Genomic DNA, 24,432 nt, shown 5'->3' with positions numbered 1-24,432 from the left:
TGTTCCTGTCCGTGTCCTAGTTCCAGGTCCTGGTCCTGGTCCTGGTCCGTGTCTGTGTCCCCTGTCCCCGTCTGTGTCCTGGTCTCGGCCGGGCGCTGCAGCCCCACGCTCTCCCGGCGTCACGATCCGCTCTCGGGCCCCGTCCCGGCCGCGCAGTGCCCGTTCCCCCGGGATCCCCAGGAATTCGCGGCGGCGCCGGCTCGGCTCGCTGTGCCTGGCTATGGCACGGTCCCCGCACGGAGAGGGGCAGCGCCTGTCGCCGGGACCATCCCAGGCCACGGTTCCAGCACCATCCCGGCACTGCCCCCGGTCCCCCGCGGGAACTCGGACCCGCTGGATGCGCCGCAGTCCCCGCTCCTTGCGGTGCTTTGGGCACGGCCCGGGCGCGCCCCGCCCCAGCCATGGGGGGCGGCTGCCAAGGGAGGGGCCCCGGAGCCTCACCCACTCACAGGGAGCGTTGGGCTGCCAGCGGAGGGAAAAGTATGAAAGGCTGGGAGAGCTGGAAGTGTTCAACCTGGAGAAGGGAACGCTCTGGGGAGAGCTGAGAGCCCCTTCCTGAGCATAAAGGGGCTCCAAGAGGGCTGGAGTGGGACTGGGGACAAGGGATGGGAACAGCTTCACATTAACAGACATCAAGGATAGATGGGATATTGAAAAGAAATTCCTCCCTGTGAGGGTGGGGAGGCTCTGGCACAGGATGCCCAGAGCAGCTCTGGCTGCCGCAACCCTAGAAGTGTCCAAGGCCAGGTTGGACAGGTCTTGGAGCAACCTGAGGTAGTGGGAGGTGTCCCTGCCCATGGGAGGGGACTGTGCCTAAATGGTCTTTAACCAGGCTAGGAAGTACAAGAGTGTCACATTAATGAGGCTGTTCTGTGTGCCCAGCTCAGAGCCTCTGGGGCTGCCGGGCTGGGGATGCCCTGGAGGACCCCTCCCAGCAGCACCAGCTCCAGCTGATGCCCTGAGAGAGGATGGAGGTGGGTGTGGGGAGGCCAGAGCGGTGCCACCCCCAGGTGACCCCTGTACCCCCACACTGTCCCTCAGCACCGTGTCCGGAGCCCCGGGAGCTGCCGGGCTTTGTGGTGGGAACAGGTCCCCGAGGCTCTCCTGGACGTGCCTGGGGTCCCCAGGCCCTGCTGGAGGCACGGGCTCCTGTGTGCAGCTCAGGAGCCCCGAGGTGCTGCCTGGGGCTGCAGAGCTGTGGTGTCCCCAGCTGTGACCCCCTGTCACAGTGCAGACCGCCAAGCTGGGCTGGCAGGCCCTGCCCAGGTTCCAGCCCCCCACTCCCATTGGAATGTTCCCCATCCCACATCACTCACCCAAGCACAAAGTCCCAACAGCTCATGGGGAGTGGGGGACACCCAGGTGCTATTCAAGGGTGGCCCAGGGGTTTCTCCTGGTGCTGTAGAACCAAGTAAGGCACCCACAAATGACACAGTTCACTCTGACACACAGCTCATATTTAAAAATAACAACCAAAACTAAAAAAAACTTTTATTTGACAATAGAAAAACAAACAAAAAGATATTTACAGTAGTTTGTTATTTCTCCATAAATTTAATTCCAATAACTCCTGCCCTCCCAACTCTCTGGTGCATCCCAGGGCAGCAGCACCAGCCCCTGGCACAGGTACAGCTCTGGGGGAAGAAAACCACTTCAGTTTGACAGGGGCAAGACGAGTAGGAGGCCGAAGAGCCTCTCCCTCCCCCAGGGGAAGGGACAGATTTGCAGGGGGGATGACAAGGTGAAAGAGGGAGTCCCAAAAATGAGGACTTTCCCTGGAAAGGAGACAAAGGGCGAACGAAGGCTGGACATAGAAATGAAGGCAGGGGTGAGAGGAATATGATGGGCACCCACCCACCCCAGTGCCACCCCAGCACTGCACAGGGCACCTGCCAAGGTGATGCTATTGGGAAGCCTTCCCAAGCACCCTCTCCCCTGGCACTTTCTCGCTGAAGAAATGGGGGGTGGGAATACACCAGTCCCCCAAATCAGAGCTTTTCCCTTCCAGCCCCGTCCCCTCCAGTGCTCTCCCCCAGCCCCGCAGAGTTCCCAGTCCTGCAGCTTTACCCCCTCTAGTCATCAACTCATCTGGCTAATTACCGGCGGGATTAGTGGCCCTCTAGACAGGGCACAGTCATTAACTCACATCCCACAGGGTACCTGACCCCGGCACAGCACCCAGGGACAGCAAGTGACACCCAGCCAGGAGCTGCCCCAGAGCCCCAAACCCCGCCAGGCCCGGCCGCTCCCAGCACACGCCAGTTTGTCACTAGAGGTCCCCAGCACCGCACAGCCACCCTGAAAGGGGAGGGGACAGGGAGAGACATCTCCATCCTCCGCCTGCCCAGCGCTGCTCCTCAGGAACCAACCCCGCGCTGCACTTGCAGGGCGCACATGGCCGTGCCCTCACCACGCCTCCTTCCAAAGGTTTTATGGAAAATAAAATAAAATAAAATAAAAAAGAAAATGAAGTCGGGTACAAAATTCACAGTCTCAGCTCTGCCCAGGCTTGGCCATGCGCTCACTGCTCTCGGCACAGCATGCACACATTCAGCATGAGCGCGAGGGGAACGTGGGGATGGTGTGGAAATGGAAAAAAATAAAAAAAAAAAAAAAAAGTAATAATCATGTAATAAATCACAATTAAAGGGAAAATGTTAAAAAAATCTTGCTAAACAGCACCATAGAGATTTCTACTGGCAGCATCCAGAACAACCTAAAAAGGAAGAGGAGGGTCCTATTTTTTCCATGATAAAATGCCACAGACTCCATGTTTCCAGTTCATCTGTCCTTTGCCCTTCCCTGGGCAAGGCAGGGCCCCTGGCCAACACCAGGAAACAGAAAGCCCCCCCAAAAACAAAAGGGGGGCCGGGGGAGAAGGGTGGGAAGGGGAAAAGATCAGCAATTTGGGAGACAAAGCTATTCATCCACAGTCCTTAAAATAGACACTGGCATTAAAAAAATAGGTTCTCTTTGTCTCCCTGAAGAAACGGAGCTGGCTGGACTCTTGTCTGCAGGACAGGAAGAGATCAGCAGGTTTTCCAGGGGAGCTCCAGCGCCCGCTCCGGCCGCGCCGCAGGGACAGGGCACGGCCAGCGCTGAGGGCTGGGCACGGCGGGCCCTGCACGGCCGGGGTACCGTGCTCGGCAGCCAGGGCATCTCCCAGCGGGAGGATGGCGGGCTGGGACAGGCCTTCCTCTGCCGCCGTGGCTGCCGAGAGACAGCAGAGCCCCCGGGAGGCAGGAGCCGCTCCTGGGATGGGCTGTGGGGGTGTGGCGGAGGCCGGGAGGGTCGGGCCCCCCCCGAGAAGGGCACCCTGCGGGGCCCGGCCCGGCGTTATTTGGAGGCTGCGGGGGGCTCGGTGTGGGGAGCCAGGGGCAGCTGCCCCCCCTGCCGCTGCCGCTCCAGCTCGGCTGCCTTCTGCAGGGCCACCTCCACCAGCAGCTGGAAGCTGCTGAAGTCGTCCCCGAAGAGCTCGGGGGGCGTGGGGGGCGGCGTGTTGAAGAGTCCGGGTGTGGGGCTGCCCGCCTCGGCCCGCGCCAGCAGGGTCAGGGTGCTGCCGGGCCTGGGCACGGCCTCGGGCCCGGGCGGCTTCTCCCACTCGGGGCTGTGGGCGCTCACCACGGCCAGCGCCCGCGCCGGGTGGCACAGTACCTGCGGGCACACCGACATGGACAGCACCTTGGAGGCGCCCGCGGGCGGCACCACGAGCAGCCCCGAGCCGGCGGCAGCGCCCCGCGGCACGGCCGCGTCGCCGGCTTTGCCCCCGCGGCGGGAGATGGTGAACTGATTGGGGTCCTTGCCGTCCTTGCGCAGCATATCGGGGAGCAGCCGCCGCCGCGCGTTGATGAACCAGTTGCAGATCTGCGAGGAGACAGGGGCGCGGCAGGGTCAGCCGGGGGGCTGCATCCGGGTCAAGCCAGCAGCAGCTCCCCCAGACCAGGCCAGCACCTCCCATACACCCGGACTATCACAGGTGCCCCCTCAGCCCCGCACCGCCTTCCCGTGGGGCTCCAGAGAGGCACAACTAGCGCTGGCACCCACGGAAACACCAACACCGGCTGCTTCCTGCCCGGCACCGCCCGCCCGGGGCAGCCCCTTCCTCCCTGCGCCCTGTCCCGGCCGCCCCCGGCCCCTGCCAGCCCTGTCCCGGCCTGTGCCCCACGGCTCCCGCTCTCATCACAGCACAGGAACGGGCACAGCCTGCGCTGCCCAGTGCCAGAGCCACTCCGGAGTCACAGCAGCACTGCCCGGGGTGGCTCTGAGCAGAGCTGCCCCCAAGGGAAGGAGGGGCTCGGTGCTGTGCTCCCACTGCAGCCTCGAGGTCCCAGCACAGCTCCTGCCGTGTGCCAGCCAGAGGCCATGGCATGGCACAGAGCCAGCTCGGAGCCTATCCTGCAGGTTCCCAGCTGGGGAAAATTCTTCCTTCTCCAGGTGACCCATCCTGGAGCTCATCCCTGTTTCCACACTGCTGCCAATGCCAACACACTGCCAACCGGAATGGGAGCGCCAAGGCTGCCAGAGCAGATAGAGTGGCACGGATGGAAAACCCTAGAAAGCATCAGGTGATGGAACTGCAGCCCCTCAGCCCCTAACAGGGCCAGAAATGGGGCAGCAGAGACACCTTCCTGTGCCTCTCCACGAGCAGGGTCACAGCTCACACTAAAGGCTCTCCCAAACAGCATCTGAACAGCACAGAGGCTGCACATCTGGCAGCCCTTTGCCATTATTGAGCCTCAGCCATGGATTGTTTCAGCATCTTTATATAAAATGCTAAATCCTTCTTCCTAGAAAACAATTAGAATAAATCAAAGGGAGGGGGGGGAAAGTCTGATCTTTCCTAAATCAACAGCTATGGAAAATATTTCCCCCATGGAGAGAGAATTTGCCACAACTTCAATCACAGCAAGATCTCAGTTGTCGTTTTTTTCTTTAGGACAATATTTGGCATTAAAACCCTCAAATACACCAGCCTTAACTCCCTTTTCTGTTCCAAACCCACTCCCTTGCAAGCCTTAGCTGGGTTCCCTTGACATGATCCTGGTCATCCACCACTGTGATTCCCAACCAAAGAGATGGATTCCCAACAAAAAGCCCAACTCCTCAGTGCTCCCCAAAATTCTGCCTGTCCCCATCACCATGCTTCTTCCAGCATTCAATTCCCATTGGAGAACGCAGCATGGAGATGGGCACACATAGCCACTGTGGCAGCAGGCACTGTCACAGAACTGGGACATGTTCTGGCTCTGAAGCACTTAATTGGTTTTTAATCATGGCCACCGCTTTCCCTCCCACCAGCACACTCCGTTCTGTCCCTTTGGGCAGCGTCCGTCCCCCCAGCACTGCAAGAACAGCAGCTCCTCCACAGGGAGGAAAAGCCCATCCATCCCACAGCAGGGCACAGGCTTGTGAAGCTGTTGCTGTCCAGGAAGCCTCAGTGGGAGCAAGTGCCACTTTCCTAGTGCTGGAATTTCTGCAAGGGAGGCACAGGGCTTCCTGCTCTCCCAAATCCCTGGCTGCCAGTGCCCAGCTCCAGCTCCCCAAGCCACTGGAGCAGGCAGGGGGGTGAACAAAGAAACAACTTGGGGGGGTTGGACAGTGGCTGTGGCAGAGCCCTGCATTCCAGAGGCTTTTTGGAGGGGTCAGATCTGCATCACAGACTGAACCCCACAGCCACACCATGGGGTGTCCCACTCCTCCACCCCAACAGGCAGAGGGAGCATCCCCACGAATTCCTGCTGCATCCCCTCAGACTGGCAGAAACCCCACTGGGAAATGCCATCGGGCTGGGACCCCCTGCCCAGCAGGTACAGGGGACAAACACTGGCTGTGGGGGCCACTTGGGGCAAACAACAGCTGGCACACAGCAGGGTCACACCTCAACATGAGCCCACCTGTGTGCCAACCCCCTCTTGGGTCCCACAGGGCTCAGGACACTGACAGCTAGGCACCTGCCAGTCCCACCTGAGCCCTGGCAACCCTCAACAGTGCTAGGCACTGTCATGCCAACCTGGGCCAGGACAAGCCCAATTCCCACAGCCCCAGGCCCATCGCTGCTCCCCCGACACTCAGCCTTAGGCCTGTCCAGGAGCTCCAGCCTGTCCTCAGAGCAGCTGCCGAACACAATTCTGTGACACAGCCAATATTTACAGAAACGCATTAAAATGAAAGAGCAGGTTTGCCTTGCTGGCCAGGGAGAAGAGGAAGCAGACAGCCCCTGCCCACACTCCGTGTCTGGGCTGGGACTGCTGGCCAGGACTGTGCTGAGCCACAGGGAGAAGAGCCAGAGGTACAGAGGAAGCTCCAGGAGAGGAGCAAACTCACTGGCCCTCGCCTGCTGCCCTGCATCCCAGATCCAGAGAACAGAGTGAAGCCTACACCCTGTCAGGCTGGGAGAGGGGCCCGGGGCACCAGGCCTGTGCGTGGAGCACAGGGACAGCAGCTGCAGGCAGGCCCTCCCAGACACCCTAAACGGAGGCAGGAACCACACCAGAAGAGGAAGGACAAGTGCTGCTCACCCCCACTGCTGCCCAGGGCTCCTGCCTGGGCACCCACCATGGTGCCACATCAGCCCACAACTAAGGAGCAGGACAGGGAGACTCCTCCACATGATTTCCCTTAATGCAGCTGATGTAACTGGGACCATATGTGCTAGCCAGCACTTAACAGCCATGGGGGCTCAAAGTGCAGCCCAGCCTCTCCCTCCTGGTTAAAATCACAGAATATCCTGAGCTGGAAGGGATCCGCAAAGATGATCAAGTCCAACTCCCAGCCCTGCCCAGCCCCAGGGCTGTCCTCTGCCCATCTCTGTGTGCAGGGGGTGGTCATCCTAGGGGTGTCCAGGGGAACAGGATAAAGTAGCATCCCCTAAAACCTCCCACCTGTGCAGCTTTTACTGATAACAGGGTATGCAACCTGTTGCCACTCCAGTCCTTCCACCTTCCGTCTGGCCAAAATGCTCTGCTCCAGCAGAGCTGGTCCCCAGGGCTCAGATGTCTCCCCAGAAGAAACCCTCCCTTCCACACAGGTGCCTCTCCTTCCCCAACATCCCTTCCCTCGCCTCCTCGCTGCCCTTCAGTGGCGAATGATCCCAGCCTGCCCAGTCCTTTGGGATCCTCAGTGGGGTTCTCTTGTCCCACACTCCATGGCAGTGTCCCCGGCGGTGTCCCCGGCGGGCAGGGGCCGGCTCCTACCTGCAGCACGGAGAGACTGGTCTGCCCCGAGAGGCTCAGCTTCTCCTGCTCCGAGGGGTAGGCATTGAAGCGGTGCTCGTACAGCCAGTCCCGCAGGATCTTCACCGACTCCTTGGGGAGGTTGCCCCTTCTCTTCCTCTTGCACTGCGAGGGGTCAGGGGATGTGGCGCCGTCCTCGTCCCCCGGGTCACTGTCCGACATGGTGGAGCTGCCGGCGGGACCCCCCTGGCTGAAGCCTGGAGAGGGGGAACCAAAGGGAGCTTCAGGCGGTGTCCGGTCGGGGGATGGGAAGGGGCCTCCCACCGACCTCCCCCCGCCTCCAACGGGGGCTCTCACCCCCTCTGGGCCCTGGGGGGAAATCCCAAGGCAGAGACTCCCGGGGTGGGGGGGGAGACACAAACGACCAGCACCGGCGGGACAACAGAAGCACCGAACAGAGCCCCGGGGGTGTGGAGGAGCTCAGCGCGTGGCACGGGACTCGGGGGCACTCGGGGGTCGGGGGGCACCGCAGTGGGGAAAAAAAAAAAAATAAATCAAGCATGGGGTGGGGTGGGAGGAGGAGGGGAAGTTAAAAACAAAAACAATCTCAGCAGGAGAAAGAGGCCGGAGCTGGAGAGTGGGAGAGGAACCACGCGGGGTCATTGTGCGGCGGGGATGGAGGCGGGGGCGGCTGTCACGGCCCGGGGACTCGGCTCGGCGGAGCGGGGCGATGCGGGCCGGGCCCCGTGGCCCCTCCGGCCGCAACAGGCGGCGAGGGCCGGGACCGCCAACACAAAGCGGGGCAGCGGCGGCCGCGGCCCCCCGGGCGGCGGGGACAGAGAGGAGCCGGAGAGCGGCCCCGGCCCCGCACTCCCCGCCGGCCCCAAGTTATCCCCGGCCGGGCAAACTCCGCCGTAACTCCGAGTTGCAGCGGGGGCGGGCGGGACCCCCGCCCGCGGCTCCCTCAAACTTCGGGAGGCGCCGGCGCGGCCCGGCCCGCTCCGTCCCGCACAAAGGCTAGGGCCGCCCCGCTCCCCCCGCGCCCCCCGGGACCCATCTTTGCGCTCACCCCCGGGCCGCCGCCGCCGCCTGGGCGCTCGCATGGGCCGCGCCGGGGTCTCGGGGCCGGGGCCGGTGCGGGGCCGTCCCGCGGCGGCGGGCGGGCAGCCGGGCGCGGCGGAAAGTTTTGGGTGGGCGGCGGTGACAGATGCCGAGACAGAGTTCCCTTTGTTCCCGAGGAGGCAGGAACTCGCCGGGCCCCCCGCCCCCGGCCCCGGCCCCGGCCCGCCCGCCCCCGGCTGTCACCGGGCACCGGGGCCCCCCCCGCCCCGCCGAGTCCCCCCGCCCGCCGAGTCCCGGCCGGTACCTGGCGCCGGCGCACCCCGGGCTCGGCCCCGCTGCCGGACACGGCCCCCGGCGGGAGGGGCAGGGACAGAGGCAGCCCCGGAGCCCCCGCACCCGCCCGGCCCTGCGGAGCTGCATCCGCACAGGGGCACCCCTGGGGACACCCACCCAGGGACACTCATCCAGAGATGCTCACCTGGGGACACCCACCTGAGGAAACCCACCCAGGGACACCCACTTTGGAACTCTCCCGCAGGGACATCCACACAGGGGTGGCCCACAAGGCACTGCACAAGTTCTTCCCTCTGGCTGAATCCTGTAGCTGAGCCCCAGGGATTACTGGTGCCTGTGGGCAGAGGACAGGGACAGCTTTGGGACAGGAGCTGCAGGGGCAGGTGTGGGTGACAACCCCGGGACCTCAGAGCACCCTGACGTTCCATCAGTGCTTTGTTTGGTCCTTACCAGATGGGAAATCAGAAGCCCAGCACATCACTGCTCCCATGACAGAGGAAGGTGTTTCCAAGCAATGGTGGCGACCAAGAAGGAACCAGGTGGAACCTTTGCTGTGCGACGACCATCAGGCTGGCCAAGGTCTCTGGAAGCCCTTCTGCTCTCCCTGTTCCTCTCCATGACCAGAGCAGAGCCCAAGGTCACCTTCAGAATTTTGGAGACCAAATCACTCTGTTTATGTGCTGCTGGATGTGGCAAGCATGGGATTTCCCCACCACAGCTCTGTGTCCTTCTGTGGTGTGGGGCTGGGGTGCACTGTCACCCTCTGCCAGGTGCTCAGTGGAGCCCAAGGGGATGTGTCCACCATGGGTCCCCTGGAGCAGTGTCTTCATCAGTGGGGAGAGAGAGGAGCTGCTCTGAGCAGTGGTGCCACATCCTAGCACCTGGGATGGAGAAAGTGCCACCATGGGCAGTCAAGACAGCCCTGACCTGCAGCCAGCCCAGAGCCCTGCCCCTGTCTTGGGGGCGTCTCTTGGGGATGTCCTTCTCGGGATGTCCATCCCCCATCTTGGGCACATCCATACTCATCCTTGCCAGGCCAAACACAGGCATGTGCATCCCCCAGGAAGCTGTGTGCTGTTGGGGCACAGCACCCCGAAAGTCACGGAGTCCTGCTCCACCTCTCCCCACGAAGATCTGGTCTGATGTTACCCTGCCTCGGGGGCAGCTGCGCCCTCCCAGGCTCCACCACTTCTGCAGGCTGTGCTGCAGCTCCTCTCCCTCTCCTTTTTTCTGCTTGCAGGGTAAAAGATAGGAATCTCTTCATGTGTTGAGAAAAAGCGACAAAACTTATTCTTTTATGGTCAATTTTTGATCTGGGAAAAGCAGGATGGATATAAGGGATTAAATAGGAAAAAGAGAACTCCTTAAATCATTTATTTCGTTGCTCCTAAATCTTCCATGACCTGAGTGGAGCTGTGCCCCAACCTGCTATTGCTGCATGAACGCCAAGGCAGCAGGGGATGGTGAAGCACAGGTGGGGTGTGGGGAGCCCTGGCAGCACCTCCCACTCTCTGCAGGGTCACTCTGGGGCAAGGGGCATCCCCTGGGCTCCTCTCACACCAGGCTGGCTCCTGCCCGCTGCGAACCAGGCCCATCAGCAGGCAGGGTGGGCTCGTCCTGCCCACTCTGCTCCCTCTGCAGCCTGATGTGTGACACCCCAGAGCACCCCAGACACCCCCTGGACGCTGCCCGGGGTCTGTGTCAGCCACAGTGCCCAGGCAGGATGGTCCTCCTGAGCAGTCTACTTTTGCTTCCACCTTTTGGAAAATGCTGGTTTAGTCTTCCAGCAAATTGAGACAACCGGGCTCAACCACCCGCTCAGGGCTGGGCCACAAGCCCCACCCCGGATCCCTCCACCTGCCTTGGCTCCCTGGGCTGGTAGTGTGGAATCAGCTTTGGAAAAATCCCACTGGATGCCTGAGCAGAGCATGGAAGGAGCCTAAGTCACTGGACAAGCCACCCTGGCATTCCAGAGAGCTCCCAGCTGATGGGGAGTAGGGAGCCTCTGGGATGAGGGGCCAGGGAAGGGGCTGTGGTGCATCTCCCTGCCCTTCCCACTAGGAGCTTGTCCAGGCTGAGCCCTGCCTGGGCCCATTGACATGATAATACTGTTAAACTTCAGCAATTTGAACAACAATCGGCCAACAAGAGCCTGAGGGGGAATGCTGGAAACCCAGAGGGATTCTGGGAACTCCCAGGGGAATCTGGAATTCCCAGGGGGATGCTTGGAACCCCAGGGGGATGATGGAATCCCCAGACAGACTCCCAGAGTATCGACCCTTCCCAGACTGGACTCTCTTCATCCTTTGCCCACTCTCTGATATTCAATCTGTATTTTTAGCAAGGAAAATCGGATTTGTGGTTGGCTGTTCTGGCTGCTGCTGCCCTGCTCTTGGGGCCACTGCTTCAGCAGCAGGTCCTGCTCCCTGCTCAGGGCCACTGGACCTGGCTGGGATTCCACCAGTAGGACTGGTCCTGGGAACTGGGTTCCAGCACATGAGCCCCTCTCTTGGGCACTACAGCCCCTCCATCTCCTCCTGACCCTTCCCATGGGGAAGCTCTGCTCTGTTTCCTTCCTGGAGGCCGTAGGGCAAGACAGACCCTCTCTCGGCAGGCACTGCTATCCCCTTTTCCTCTCTGATGTTCCTCTAACCAGCATCTCTGGATATGGCCAGAGGAGTGTGGGGACACCAGGATGGATCTTACAGCACTGGAGAAAAGCAAACACTCCGTGGTCAGGGGGTCCTGGGCTGCACTGGGAGCCGTGTCACAGACCAGGCCCAGAGCTGGGCTGCCCAGTACAGGAGACAGGGACAGAGTGGACAGAGTGCAGCACAGGGCCGGGAAGGTGATGGAGGGACTGGAGCATCTCTGCCGTGAGGAGAGGCTGAGAGAGCTGGGACTGCCCAGCCTGGAGCAGAGCAGGCTCAGGGCATCTCATCCCTGGGGATAAATACCCAGGGGGAGGCTGCAGAGGGGACGGGGCCAGGGACAGCCCCAGGGGCCACGGGCACAAAGTGACACACACAGGAGGGGCCCTCTAAGCTCAGGAGACACTTCTGCACTGGGAGCAGCTCTTCTAGACCAACCAAAAGGTTCACCTGACTTGGTGTCCCTCTGCCCCAAGTGAACACTTCTGAAATGAATGTCTTTATTTTGCTGCTATTTAATACCTTTGAAATGAGTCAGGTCAGGTCCATCTGCTGCCTCTGCTGTTTCTGATGCAGCCCAAGTACAGTTGACTTTCTGGGCTGCCAGTGCCCATGGCCAGGTCACATCCATTTTGTCACCACCAGCACCCCCGAGTCCTTCTCCCAGGGCTGCTCTCAACCCACCCAGCCCCCATCCTGTACTGGTGCTGGAGCTGCCCTGGGCCAGGTGCAGGACCTTGCACTTGGCCTGCTTGAACTTCATGAGGTTCACATGAGCCCAGATTGTTTTGGGGTTTCATAGATTCATTAAATCCCAGGATGGTTTGGGTTGGAGGGGACCTTAAAGCTCATCTCATTCCTCTCTCTGTCAAGGGCAGGGACACCTTCCACTATCCCAGGGTGCTCCAAGTCCTGTCTAACCTGAACACTGGCCTTGAACACTTCCAGGGGTGGGGCAGCCATAGCTGCTCTGGAAAACCTGTGCCAGGGAAATAAGTTTATTTACTCTTCCCATAAATACCCCAGTGTCCAATAACAAATTTGTTTTGCTTTTCTGCCTCAGGTTTGAAAGTCCCACGGTGCTACCACAGGCATACCAGTGAAGAGGCAGCTCAGACCGAGCAGTTTTGGCAGCTGCTTGAGGCAGCACCTCTGAGAGCCCCATACTGGAGCCTGTGGCAGCTCCCAGCTCAGACCAGCTGTGAGTCCATCCCACTGCTGGTACTGTGAGGACTGGGATGGTCACACAAGCTGATCCTTTGGGGCCAGGGAGGCTGAACATCACTCCTGGATGCAGCTGCCCCAGGAACCCATCTGTCCACAGCTCCAGCACCAGCTCCTCTGCCCCAAAGTGATGTCTGTGGGATCACTTTGCTGGGTGTCCCAGTGAAGGAGGTTTTACAAAGCATCCGGGCCTTCAGGCCTGGGAATTCTCTCTGGCAGTGGGAGAATTGTAGGTTTTTCCTGGCACAGCAGTGAATTAGGGAAGAAGCTTGGTACCCATGAGGCTGGAGGTGGGCTGGTTTGGGGCTACTGCTGCAGAGCACAAGTCCTGACCCTGGGGAACTCTTTGGAGATCACAGGTTCAGCCCTTTCACATCTGACTATTTGGTTTCTTTTTCCTAGTGTTGGTAGTGCCTGCAAAATAGAAGCACTGAGACTAAGGAGGAGCTTTTCACTCATAGATCATCTAGGTGAGAGAGCATCACCTGGGGCCCGGCCTCTGATCCCAGCATATGCCCATGGAGCTCCCACAGACCCTATCCAAGCTTTCCCAGCACTGGGAGCATCCCCGCCGTGCCCTATGCCTTCACCAGGTTTTGTAGATTTGTTCCCCCATTTTAAATAAAAAATTGCTAGAAACTCATGCTTCCCTCCAGTGCAGGCTTCAAGCAGCATTTTAAGACCACAGCTTCATAAGGTGGGAATGCCTTATGCTCCCAAACCTTGTCAGGGTGACAAATAACCAAACCAAAGGGACAAACCCCCTCCCCATTTCTTATCCTCTCTGTCTCTGGCCCTCTTGCTCTCCCACCCATCCAGGGTGACACAGAAGGGTGGCCAAACCCCTGGGACCCTGGACCAGCTGATGTGGGGAGCACCTTGCCAAGTGTATTTCAGCCCATCCTGGCACAGGGGCCTAGCAGAACAACCTTCAGCTAAGACAGAAAACTCTGCTCAAGCTGATTTTACACCGTTTGAGAGCAATTTGTCTTCAAAAACAGGCTGCCTCATTGGAAGGGGCCCTGGCTGACAAGGGCAGCAAGGTGAGGAGGTGCAGTGCCCAAACCCACCTTCCCAAACCCCCGGGCACAGCACGGCACTGGTCACGAGGCAGCCACACACAGCACACACATCTGTCACAGCCATCAGGCTTTATATACCCCTTCAGCTTCCCAAATCCCTCAGATCTCAGGCTCTAAAGCCATAAAACAGCCAGGGAGGAGGGAACAAAGTGAGGGTTCTTTACTGAAGGGGAGTGTGGGAGGAGAGGGAGAGAGGCTTTTCCTCTGTGCTATGGCCCTGAATGGGGCTTGCTCAGGCTGGAGCTGGCCCAGATCCCTGCAGGTCAGCAGGGGATGCTTACCCCAGCCCTGGGACAGTAGCATGGTGGCTTTGAGGGGGTCAACGGCTGCTGGGAGGGGGTCACAGCCAGGCTGGGGCGCCCCAGTGGGTGGGAGAGGTGATGAGAGAGGCTGGATGGGCACACAGCAACACAGTGATGGGAGTGTGTCCCCTCCAAGCGTGTCCTGATGCAGGGTGATGGTCCTGGGAGGTGTTTCCTGTGGGAGGAATCTGCTGTGGGGCAGCAAGGAGGGCCAAGAGGCGGGGAGTGTGCACAGGATGAGGCAGAAGGGGTGAAGAGGATGAGGCAGAAGGGGTGAATGGCCCTGGGCTCTAATCGTCCTTGTCCTTGGCCCCGTGTTTCAGGATGCGAGTGAACTCCACGTAGTTGAAGTTGCCCTTTTTGTCGATGGGCGCCTCCCGGTACATCTCATCCACCTCCTCGTCGGTGAACCTGTCCCCCATGGTGGTCAGCAGCTCACGCAGGTGGTCCTCGTGGATGAAGCCTGCAAGGAGGGCAGGGGACAGCGATAGCAGGGGGCAGCAGGAGGGCTGAGCACAGCACCTTCCCCACCTCTCCCAAAGACTCTGGAGAGAGTCAGACCCCACTCTGGAGCTGTTCCCAAGGGAACAGTGTGGCAGAGAGGCTGTGCTGTACCTGAGGCCTCCTCGTCAAAGCAGGCGAAGGCGTTGCGGATCACGTCCTCGGGGTCGGTGCCATTCAGCTTCTCCCCGAACATGGTGAGGAACATGGTGAAGTTGATGGGCCCCGGTGCCTCGCTCATCATCCCCTCCAGGTACTCGTCAGTGGGGTTCTTCCCTGCAGGACACAGGCAGGAGGTGGATGCAGGGCCCTGCTCCCCCAGCTCCCACCCCTGGGGTCAGCCCATGCAAACAGCTGGAATGGCTTTTATCCATTGCAAATGGATTTGCTGGTTCTTGTTCACCCACCCCACGAACATGGGAAGGGAGCTTTTGCAGTGCCCAGAGCTCCCCGCTCAGCATCTCTCCCGATGCTTTTATCCACACCTGGGAAAAAGCTCTGCCTTGGGGAAGGTACAGTAATTAATTTGACGGTTACTGGAATGAGATCCATGGCTTTTCCCATCCCCCTGACAGCTCCAAGGAGAGGGGCAGCAATGTCCTCACACAAACCTCGTGCTGCTGATGTCCCCAGCACTGCTCCCACCATGGGTGCACCAGGGATGATTCAGCTGCTCTGCCGAGCTCTGTGCCCCCAGCACTGGCCCCTCTCTGCTCCCAGAGCTCCAGCTCCCTGGGAGGAGGGAGATCTCTCCCCCGGTCAGGCAGGACCTCCAGAACAGGTTTGGCTGCCAGGTCAATCATTGACAGACCTCCCAAAGCGCAGTGGAGGTACCATTGGGAGTGGGAGGAGGGAGCCGTGGTCTGCAGCAAAGGAGAATGGCTTGGGGCAGGGAGTGGGTACAGATCTGCAAGTCTCAATCAGTCCAGGTATCACACCAGCAAGGGGACCAGACTTTGTCACCCCAGCTGAGAGCAATGGGAGGGCTTTGTTCCCCATGGGACAGCCCCAGTGACATTCTGGGGTGAGACTACTGAAACACTCCATGGCTGCAGCTGGTGGTTGCTCCCAGGACAGAGATTCTCCAGCCCTAAGGGTCTCTTCCCTTCCAGTGAGTGCTCCTGTGAGCAGCACACAGAGCTGCTGCCCTCAGCACCTCACAAACACCCCTTCTGCAGTGGTGGAGCAGAGAAATCCCCCCAGGCTTTGAGGCATCCCAGGACAGCCAGTGTCCAGCGCTGGGTGCAGGAACAAGGTCCCCCTGAAGCTCTCCCCACTCTCGAGGTGGTGCTGGGGGCAGAGGGGGCAGGGTGTCCTCACCGAGGGAAGCCAGCATGTCGTGCAGATCCTCCTTGTCAATGAAGCCATCACGGTTCTGGTCGATCATGTTGAAGGCCTCCTTGAACTCCTGGATCTGCGACTGGTCGAACATGGCGAAGACATTGGAGGTGGCGCGCTGGGGGCGCTTCTTGGTGGTCTTGGCTTTGGCACGTTTGCTGGACATCTTGGTGGCTGGGGTAGTACCTGGGGGCAGGAGCATCAGGAGGGTTGGGGACAGGCCAAGCCAGGGGGCCCAAGCAGGGACACAGTTTCCCCAGCTGTCACACAGTTGAGGAACACAGGGAGGTGAGCCAGTCACAGGGTCAGGCATGGGGATGGGCAGGACTTGAGTGCTGACAAGTCCTATGGGCAGTCACAGAGCAGGCAGTGCTCCCCTTCCCCAGCACCCACTTGCTGCCTGTCCTCTCTGCATATCCAGGCACAGGAACAGATGCCCAGCCCAGCACCAGGTGGGGTGCCAGTCCCAGGGCCATGGGGATGGATGTCTCGGCACTTCAGGCACTGTGGCTGTGCTCCTCCACCTCCCCTCACTTCAGCAGGCTCTCCAGGCCCAGCCCAGCTGCCAGGTTGGTGGGTCACCATTGCACCCTCTGTGGCGCAATGCAGAAGCAGCCCCAGCACCCAGCCTGAAGGGGTTATCTGCTCTGGGCACATTCCTCACACACCACTGCTTCCTATGTCTCTCCATCCATCCAACCATCCATCCATCCATCCATCCACCCATCACACATCCCTCCATCCATCCATCATTCATCCATCCATCCATCCCTCCATCCCTCCCACTTCCTGGCAGGTCAAAGACCTCTTGCCACTTCCCTCTGTGTCCCAGTGACCCCCACCCTGCCCGGGGAGCCCATAGGAAGAGGCAGAGGGGAGAGGGAACCATTGCCCTCCGAGGGTTGCAGAGCCAGGGGAGGAGCCAAGCAGAGGAGCCGTGGGGCACTGAGAGTGGTGTTGTTGTTCCAGGTAATGAATGCCAGGAGAAGCGGGGGCAGCAGTGGGACAGACCCACCCTTGGGGACACTGCTGGGGCAGTGTGTGTCTGTGTGTGGGGAATGGCACGGGGACCATGCGGACCCCAAGCACCACCGAGGCAGGACCACAGCAGGAAAAACTGGTCCTTCCAAGGTGGGGGCTGCTGTCCCCAGCTGGAACTGGGGCCCCCAGCAGGAACAGGGCTGGAGCTGAGAGCCCACCCCAGGATGGCACCCAGGCCCCCTCAGTCTTCGAGCAGGGGGGTGCTGGTGTCCCCACGCTGCCAGACTGAGGGATGCAATCAGGGTTTGGGACACCCTGCTCCAGGGGAGCTCAGCATGCCCAGTGACCACTGACACTGCCTGAGAGGATGCTCAGGTTTCTCCCAGGGGAATCCTGCCAGGCAGGATGGCAGCAAAGCCCAGCTTGGCCTGTGGGACAGGCTGGGATAGTCCTGCAGGACAGGCTGGCCCGGGGAAGGGACAGGGAATGGACACTGCTCCAAGCCCTTGTGTTTGTGCCACAGCCATTCCTCACTCACACACACACAGGAGGCCCTGGGCCTCCTCCTGACCAGCTTGGGGAGCAGCTGCAGCAGCAATAGCAAATGAATGGATCGTGAAAGGATTCCTTGGTGGAAGAGCACAGAATCAGTTCTGTGCTTTGTGTGCCCCGTGCCTGGTGGGCAGCAGGATCTGGGCTCCTCATCAATGCCCTGGATGGAGCAATTCAGGAGCCACATCCTATCTCATGGAGACACACCCCAGTGAGCTGCAGCAGGACTGTCCCTGCTGGGCTGGACACCCTGAGTGGGCTGCTCTGGGATCTGCTCTGGAATCTGCTTCCCAGCTGGGTCCTTAGTGCTGACCCCAGGGGGACCACGGGGACCTGGGGAACATCCCCTGGTTCTGGCATGGACCAGAGCAGAGCAAACAACCTCCAAAGAGCCCTCCCCTGCCCTTCCCACAACAGATCCACTCTCCAGGTCTCTCCTCCCCCTCCTGCTATCACTCTCTCAAGGGGTAGCAGAGGCAGGGGCTGGGGACCATCAGCCTGGTCCTCAGCCTGCTGTAGTCTTCAGGTTCCCTCAGCTGGGCTGTGCCTGAAGAACATTCCAGGGGCATCAGGCAGTGCCAAATCACAGCCTAACACACCATGGTGAGCAGCCAAGCTCACAGGGTGCACTCTTCCCACATCCTGAGAAGGCTCCCATCCCACTGTGGGAGCACCCACGGTGCCCAGGCAAGGCCCTTCATCTGCAGGGCATATGCTCCATGTCCCCAGGAGTCCTCCCTCATCCCCCATATGCCCTCCATTCCAGGATGGAATTCACACCTCCCTCAGCCCCCTCCTCTGTGCTGACCCCAGCACCTGACAGCAGCCACCAAACCACCCCACATCCCCCGAACCCTCCGTCCTCTCCCAGTGCCCATCAGGAAAGTGATGTTTGTCACAAGCCAGCCAAGGGGAGCAGCAGGACTGGGGAGCCCAGCTAGGCCCACGCTGGGTGAGCAGGAGACCTCATCCCCCCAGGCCATCTCTGCCTGCTGCTTCCTCCAGCACCACAAAGCTCTTTGCAGCAGGCCAGCCCCTCTGTGCGTGCCCTGCCAGGCACCACCGAGCACCAGTGACACTCCTAGGTGGCATGGGCTGGTGACATCCCACAGCAGCAGTATGGGAAGCCCAATTCAAGAAGGAAAGAAAGGAAGAAGGAAAGAAGAGAAGAAAAGGAAGGAAGGAAGGAAGGAAGGAAGGAAGGAAGGAAGGAAGGAAGGAAGGAAGGAAGGAAGGAAGGAAGGAAGGAAGGAAGGAAGGAAGGAAGGAAGGAAGGAAGGAAGGAAGGAAGGAAGGAAGGAAGGAAGGAAGGAAAGAAAGAAAGAAAGAAAGAAAGAAAGAAAGAAAGAAAGAAAGAAAGAAAGAAAGAAAGAAAGAAAGAAAGAAAGAAAGAAAGAAAGAAAGAAAGAAAGAAAGAAAGAAAGAAAGAAAGAAAGAAAGAAAGAAAGAAAGAAAGAAAGAAAGAAAGAAAGAAAGAAAGAAAGAAAGAAAGAAAGAAAGAAAGAAAGAAAGAAAGAAAGAAAGAAAGAAAGAAAGAAAGAAAGAAAGAAAGAAAGAAAGAAAGAAAGAAAGAAAGAAAGAAAGAAAGAAAGAAAGAAAGAAAGAAAGAAAGAAAGAAAGAAAGAAAGAAAGAAAGAAAGAAAGAAAGAAAACAACACCAGGCCAAGTTAGAGCTAGAAAGAAAAGCTCTGATTCTGATGCTGGCCCATAGCTGGGCTCAGCTTTCAAAACACATCAAATTATTAGCAGAATTATTAGCAGAAGACTATAGAAGTGAGCAGGAGCTTTACTCTCACCACATGAATTAATATTATCCAAATATTTACCCTGCGCTGACTGTGACCAGCAGCAGTACAGCTTGGCACCCTCTCCAAAGAGACAGTGCTCTTTAGGAGGATTAAGTACAATTTTGACAGCACATGGATCTGCAGTTTGATCCAAAATGTGCCCTGGAAAGATGCTCAGTCCCAAGGTCCAGCTCAGTCATTCTATCTCTGCTGTTTGACAGCCACCTTGGGCTGGCTGGGACTTGGGAAGAGATATTTGGGCCAGTGTAGGGAAAGGCTCCTGCACGTGGATTCAGTGCAGGGATCTGCAGCAAGACCTGATTCAGCTGGAGCAGTCCCTGCTCTGCACAAGGGCTTGATGTCCACGCTCCCTGGTCCTCAAAGCCATGCTTTCTGGGATTCCCAAAAACCCACTTCCAGGAGCATTGCAGGGAATGCCTGGCCATGATGCCCTGCATGCTGGGGTGGACTCAGTTCAGACAAATGGTGCAGCCACCAAACCTCCACTTCCTCCTCAGCAAGAGGGAAATGCATAGACACAGGTCCTGCTCCTGACACCCCCTGCTGAAAGCCCCATCCCAGCACTGCTCCAGCCCAGGAACTGTGGATCCCAGGCAGCAGAGCCAAGGAGGTCAGTGCTGGGTTCACCATGACAGCCACACACTGATCTGGTCCCCATCTCACCCCATCACCAGCTGCCCTTGTTCCCTTGTCCATCTGCCACTGCTCCTGCCAAAACAATCTCCCAGACTCCTGCAGCAGAGGCAAAATGATCTCCCACCAGGCTTGTGCCTCCCCCACCTGAGAGCCAGACCCAAGGGACCATGGGCTGACCTAAATAGTTCATAAATTAGTAAATAGTTTAGTTTGAAAGAGGAAAGAACCCTTATCAGAAATATAAACTGCCATGTGTTTCCTCCTTGGTAAAAACCAAGCAAGTAACTCCATCCTGGTGCTACTTCCTGGCTGTGCTGGGGAGGGTGGGACAGGCCAAAGGGACATGGCAGTGCTGCCAGGGCAGGCAGCCCCGTCCCAGCCCCATCCTTTCCCTCCTGCCTGCTTCCATCCTCCCCTGCAGCTCCTCCTGTGCTGTTCCAGCTCACTATCCCGGCTGGAGCTCACTGCTGGGCTGAGCGGGCTGTGACAGGCAGGGTGGCAGGCAGGGGACAGGGTAGCTCCTCTGGCAGAGGCAGCAGCCTATCCCCAGTCCCTGGGGTGTTCACATGTATCCAGAAGCTATGATCTCCCAGGAAATGCTACTAAGGCTTTCCCAAGGGTGGTTCCTCAGAAGCTGCTCCAGTAGACGCCACCTCTGGAATGCTGAGGAGGCTGCAGTGGGACTGCCCTGCCATCCTTGGCACAGCCGGGTGGGGACATCTGCTCCAGCAGCTCCTCTACAAGGTCCTGGAAGGAGAGGCAGGATGTGCTTCTGCTGGATGTTTTGGGTCAGGGAGGCAAAGAGCAATTCCTCGGGGCAGCCGGGGCTGTCCCGAGGGACACTCCTGCAGGGCAAACACTGGTTCCTCAGGCGGGACTGTGGTTAAACCTCTGCCCAGTGCCGCTTCCCAAAGTGAGCTGTGAGTACCAGCAAGCCACGAGGCAGCCACAGTCACTGGTGGGCAAGCACTGGCCCCCACGACATGTGGCCACCTGGCAGCCCCACACAGGCAGCAGGTCCCAGCCCTCCTCCAGGGTGGCACGAGGGCCAGTGGGGTGAGATGGTGCCTTGCAGCATCCCCCTGGCACAGGAGGCTGCAGGGCAGTGCAGCAGCCTGGACACTGTTCCACCCGTAAAGCAGGCACCTCTCCCAGCCCCAGAGCTGCTCACTGGGTGTCACACTGGAGGACAGAGCAGGGAGCTCATCTTCCCTGCTTCATTTGCTGTTAAACTGTCCCTTTCCTCCAGCACAGCCCTGCTCAGTATGCCCGTGGGATGTGGCATTTCTTGGCTTCACCAATGAGGGTTTCTGGTGCCAGGGGAGCCCCATTGCCAGCCAGAGGCACCGGGAGCTGCAGGAGGAATCCTCAGCCCACTCGACAGCACAGGAATGGAGGCGGCTGCCATTCTGTTCCTTTTATGGCCTTATTAGAGATGTGGGAAAGGGAGCCTGGAGGTGAGAGGAAAGCAGACCCCGAGCCCTGGGCTGTGTCTCCAGTCCAGCCACAGCCACCAGCACAGATGCCAGGGAGGAAGGGGCAGGGCAGCATCAAGGAGTCAGAGCAAAGTGTGCAGTGACCCCCAGGGAGGCAGAGCTCATCCCAGCCCTCTCTCAGCTTCCACTACACACTGGAGACCTGACCTGTCCACGCACAGTTATGGGGCTCAGCTGCAAGTTCAGCAGATGCTTTCTGGACTAGTTGCTTCATGTGACACACGCAAACTCTTCCAAAGCACAAGTTCTGCAGCCTGCCAGGAGAAGCCCTGGCACAGACACATTCAGCACCTTCCGATGCCCAGGGAGGGAAATGGACCACAGGCACAAGATCTCCGTGGCCTCGGGCAATCAGCATAGCCCGTCCTGGCCGGAGTCTGCGATTTTCCCTGGGGAATTAAGGGGCTCACCTCGGTGGGGGAATGTGGCCGCAGCGCCTCGGAGGGGGGAGGTGACCGCAAACTCCTCCTACAACCGCACAGAGCCTGCCAGGGAGAGAGGAAAAAAAATCCAGCGACTGAAGGAACCCAACCATCTTTGGTCAGCAGAGGTGGTTGTTAACACTTGGGGATGTTCCACTCCAAAGAATTCAGCTCCGACCGCCGCCTTCTCCTACATATCCATGTTTTAGAGCTTGCCTGGCTTTTATCACAGTCGAGACATTTTGTACCAAAAGAGCATGCTGGGAGGGAAGCCAAGGGGACTTCAAGTTTTCATGGGAAAGACTAAACAAAACACAACATCCCTCTGTGCTTAAGGCTGAAGGAAATGAGCTAAACAAAGCTTTTCTGCCTTAAAGAAGTTTATTGCCTGAAGTTGCTCCCAGGTCACTGGGGAGATATCTGGAGCATCACGCGTGCATCCGGATCTTGGCTGTGGTCATCGGCAAAAAGACTTGGAGGAAAAGCAGATGTTCCAGACTGGAACAGTCTCAGAGATCAGGAGGTGGGTGAGCCACGGGCAGCAGGATCTGCTCCTGCGGCTCTGTCATCCCGAGGAAGCCGGGATGTCCCAGCTCCAAGGCTCTGCAGCTACCCACAGCTTGGCTCAGGACCAGTCCTCACCTGCCCTTGCCGGGACATTCCTGCTGGGCCTGGCAACAGGCTGCCCGGGTACAGGATGCCCGGTAGGGCACACAAGAGATCCTCCTGCCACCTCGACCCGTCCCCAAAGCTGACCCCGGCATCAGCTACAGCACCGCAGAGGTGAAGGGACGACGAGACTGCCTCCCTCTGCTCCCCGAGGCACCCGGACCAGCTCCCCCTGCTCTCCCGGCATGGTCGGGGCTGCTCCCCTTGCTCCTCTCGGCTCCATCCCTCCCGCTCCATCCCGCCCGGGGCCTCCCCTCTCCCCGCCGCGGCCGCTCGTTCCCGTCCCAGGGCGGTCCCGCCTCACCTGTCCGGGAGCGGGAGCTGCTGGAGCTGCGGGACGTGCGGGAGCTGCGGGGGCCGGCGCGGCTCTGCAGGACGCGGCTCCGCGGGGCGGGCGCGCCCAGGGGCCCGGCCCGGCCCGGCCCGGCCCATACAAGGCAGAAGAATGCGGCGGGGCCGGGGCCGCGGGGCCGGCCCGGCAGGACAGCCTTTTATAGACGAAAGCAGCGGCCCACACGTGCCCCCCGTCCCGCGGGGGGATGCGCAGCGCCGGGCGGCACCGGGCACCGCTCGTCCCCGCCAGGTGACACAGGGGTGCCACGCCCTGCGGAGCCGAGGGCACCCGCGGGTCACACTGCCAGGGCACACGGGCCAAGTTTCACCCTGAGCTGCCCGGAGCAGCTTTGGCTGCGGAGGGACAGGTCCCTGCTGGAAGACCAGAGGCCCCTGGGGTTCCGCGGAGAGGCCGGAGAGTGTCCACGGGCTGCACCATGGGCGGCCTCTCTCAATGCGGCCACGCAAAGGTAACAGTGGCTAGAAGGGTCAAGTAGCCCCTCAAAGGGTCTCTAAAAAGTGGCCTGGAGCAGAGAGCAGCTGGGGAACTGCACCATTCCCAAGCAGGGATCCAGAGCTTGGAGAAACAGGGATGGGGAGCTCCTGTTCATCACCCGAGGCAGCACTCACGCTGATCCTGGGACACCCCTCCAGGGTAGCAGGTCTTGCTCGCCTTTCCTTCCCATCAGCAACCCTGAGCCTCATCACAGTCCTGCAAGCACCCAGAGGAACTCCTGGTCCTGTGGGATCCCCCCTTGGGAGGGTGATGCCCCTCCAGACATCCTCACAGAGATTTATCTTTGTTTTGTGGAATCCCACAACAGTGGGGGCAGAATTCAGCCTGCAGAGGAACAGGAAGGTGGAAGAGGGAGACACCAAGAGTACTTCTGAGAGGGAGTGTTCCTCTGGGCAGCCAGGGTAGGACTGTTCTCCTTAAGCATTCCCAGGAACTCCATTGCTGCTCATGGAGACATGGGAACTTGAGACTGAGGACCAGACCCTGATCAGAGGTGCTGAGGGGACAGCATTGAGCACATAGGCTGCACTTGGAGCAACACAGATGAAGAACAGAAATGAGAAGTGACACAAATTAATCTTCAGCTGCCATTCTCCTGCAGGGCATCACTAGAAACAGCAGCTAAAAAGCTGTTTCATCTTGTTTCAACCCTGACATAAAAGCAGTGGCTATGCCCTCTGGGAGCCTGACCAGACCTTGCCCAACGCATGGAGTTTGTTCCCAGTGGCTCAGACCAGTGACCTGGTCTGCCAAGAGCCTGACTGACTTGAGGACATCCTACCCATGTCCCCATGCTGCTTGGATGAAATCTGCAGGGACATTGCCTCCTCTGGGGAGCCACAGAGGTTCCTAACCCTTTGCTGGAAGCAAGTGTCCTGTCTGCAGCCCCTCCAAAGGACAGGCTGTGGGCTCAGAAGCCAGCAAAATGCAGGAGTAGAGTTGAAAATGCTGCTGAATGCTATGTCAGGGTGGAGACAAGCCGGGGAAAGTACAGAACCCTTGTCATGCCCATGAGCTGGACAGGGGGGCCCCAGAAGGTTTGTCTTTTTAATAAAAAATATAAGGAAAGAGAAAAAAAAATCAGGAGTCAGCCAGCCAGAGCTGCCACCCCGTGGCTGGTCCCAGAGTTTTCTGTGCTGGAGAAGCTCAGCCTCAGCAGGGTCCAGGTGCTCCCAGGAGCCCAGCAGGAGCAGGACACACCTCCAGCCCCTCTGGGGTGGCTGCTGTCCCTCACTGAGCCCTGATTTCTCACCACTGGCAAGACTCCAGCCAGGCTCCTGAGAGGGGAGCTGGTGAAGAGGGGTGTAGGCACATGGCAGCTCCTCATAGGCTTTGCAGCCCTTAGAGCTGGGCCACCTCGTGCTGTCCCTTGAGCCCCATCCAGCCCTTCCT

The 24,432-nt window shown here is 59.3% G+C and overlaps 2 protein-coding genes across 2 annotated transcripts; both read right to left on the bottom strand.

Moving 5' to 3' along the window:
- Window positions 1–3,336: 3,336 nt before the first annotated feature.
- Window positions 3,337–8,275, bottom strand: TGIF2 (TGFB induced factor homeobox 2). Its single transcript, XM_014886201.2, has 3 exons — window positions 8,242–8,275; window positions 7,194–7,429; window positions 3,337–3,864 (listed from the first exon to the last, which is right to left on the bottom strand). Exons 1-3 carry the CDS (start codon window positions 8,273–8,275, stop codon window positions 3,337–3,339), a joined length of 798 nt encoding a protein of 265 aa, XP_014741687.2.
- A 5,262-nt stretch (window positions 8,276–13,537) lies between these two features.
- Window positions 13,538–22,593, bottom strand: MYL9 (myosin light chain 9). Its single transcript, XM_088175235.1, has 5 exons — window positions 22,495–22,593; window positions 21,510–21,584; window positions 15,609–15,812; window positions 14,403–14,564; window positions 13,538–14,250 (listed from the first exon to the last, which is right to left on the bottom strand). Exons 3-5 carry the CDS (start codon window positions 15,790–15,792, stop codon window positions 14,078–14,080), a joined length of 519 nt encoding a protein of 172 aa, XP_088031361.1. The 5' UTR covers window positions 15,793–15,812; window positions 21,510–21,584; window positions 22,495–22,593; the 3' UTR covers window positions 13,538–14,077.
- Between the last annotated feature and the right edge of the window lie 1,839 nt (window positions 22,594–24,432).

The sequence above is a fragment of the Sturnus vulgaris genome, chromosome 17 (genome assembly GCF_052056855.1).
Source record: "Sturnus vulgaris isolate bStuVul1 chromosome 17, bStuVul1.hap1, whole genome shotgun sequence".
NCBI lineage: Eukaryota > Metazoa > Chordata > Aves > Passeriformes > Sturnidae > Sturnus > Sturnus vulgaris.
The sequence above is the reverse complement of the archived record's forward strand: the minus strand, read 5'-3'. Positions and strand labels throughout refer to the sequence as shown.

Excerpts from the sequence above, each read along its gene's own strand:
- MYL9 (XM_088175235.1), bottom strand. The coding sequence starts at position 15,792 with ATGTCCAGCAAACGTGCCAAAGCCAAGACCACCAAGAAGCGCCCCCAG. Across the intron at positions 14,565-15,608 it reads CGACATGCTGGCTTCCCTCG|GGAAGAACCCCACTGACGAG; the intron begins GTGAGGACACCC and ends TGTGTCCTGCAG. Across the intron at positions 14,251-14,402 it reads CTTTGACGAGGAGGCCTCAG|GCTTCATCCACGAGGACCAC; the intron begins GTACAGCACAGC and ends CCCTCCTTGCAG.
- TGIF2 (XM_014886201.2), bottom strand. The coding sequence starts at position 8,275 with ATGCGAGCGCCCAGGCGGCGGCGGCGGCCCGGGG. Across the intron at positions 7,430-8,241 it reads GCGGCGGCGGCGGCCCGGGG|GCTTCAGCCAGGGGGGTCCC; the intron begins GTGAGCGCAAAG and ends CCCCCTCTCCAG. Across the intron at positions 3,865-7,193 it reads CCAGTCTCTCCGTGCTGCAG|ATCTGCAACTGGTTCATCAA; the intron begins GTAGGAGCCGGC and ends GTCTCCTCGCAG.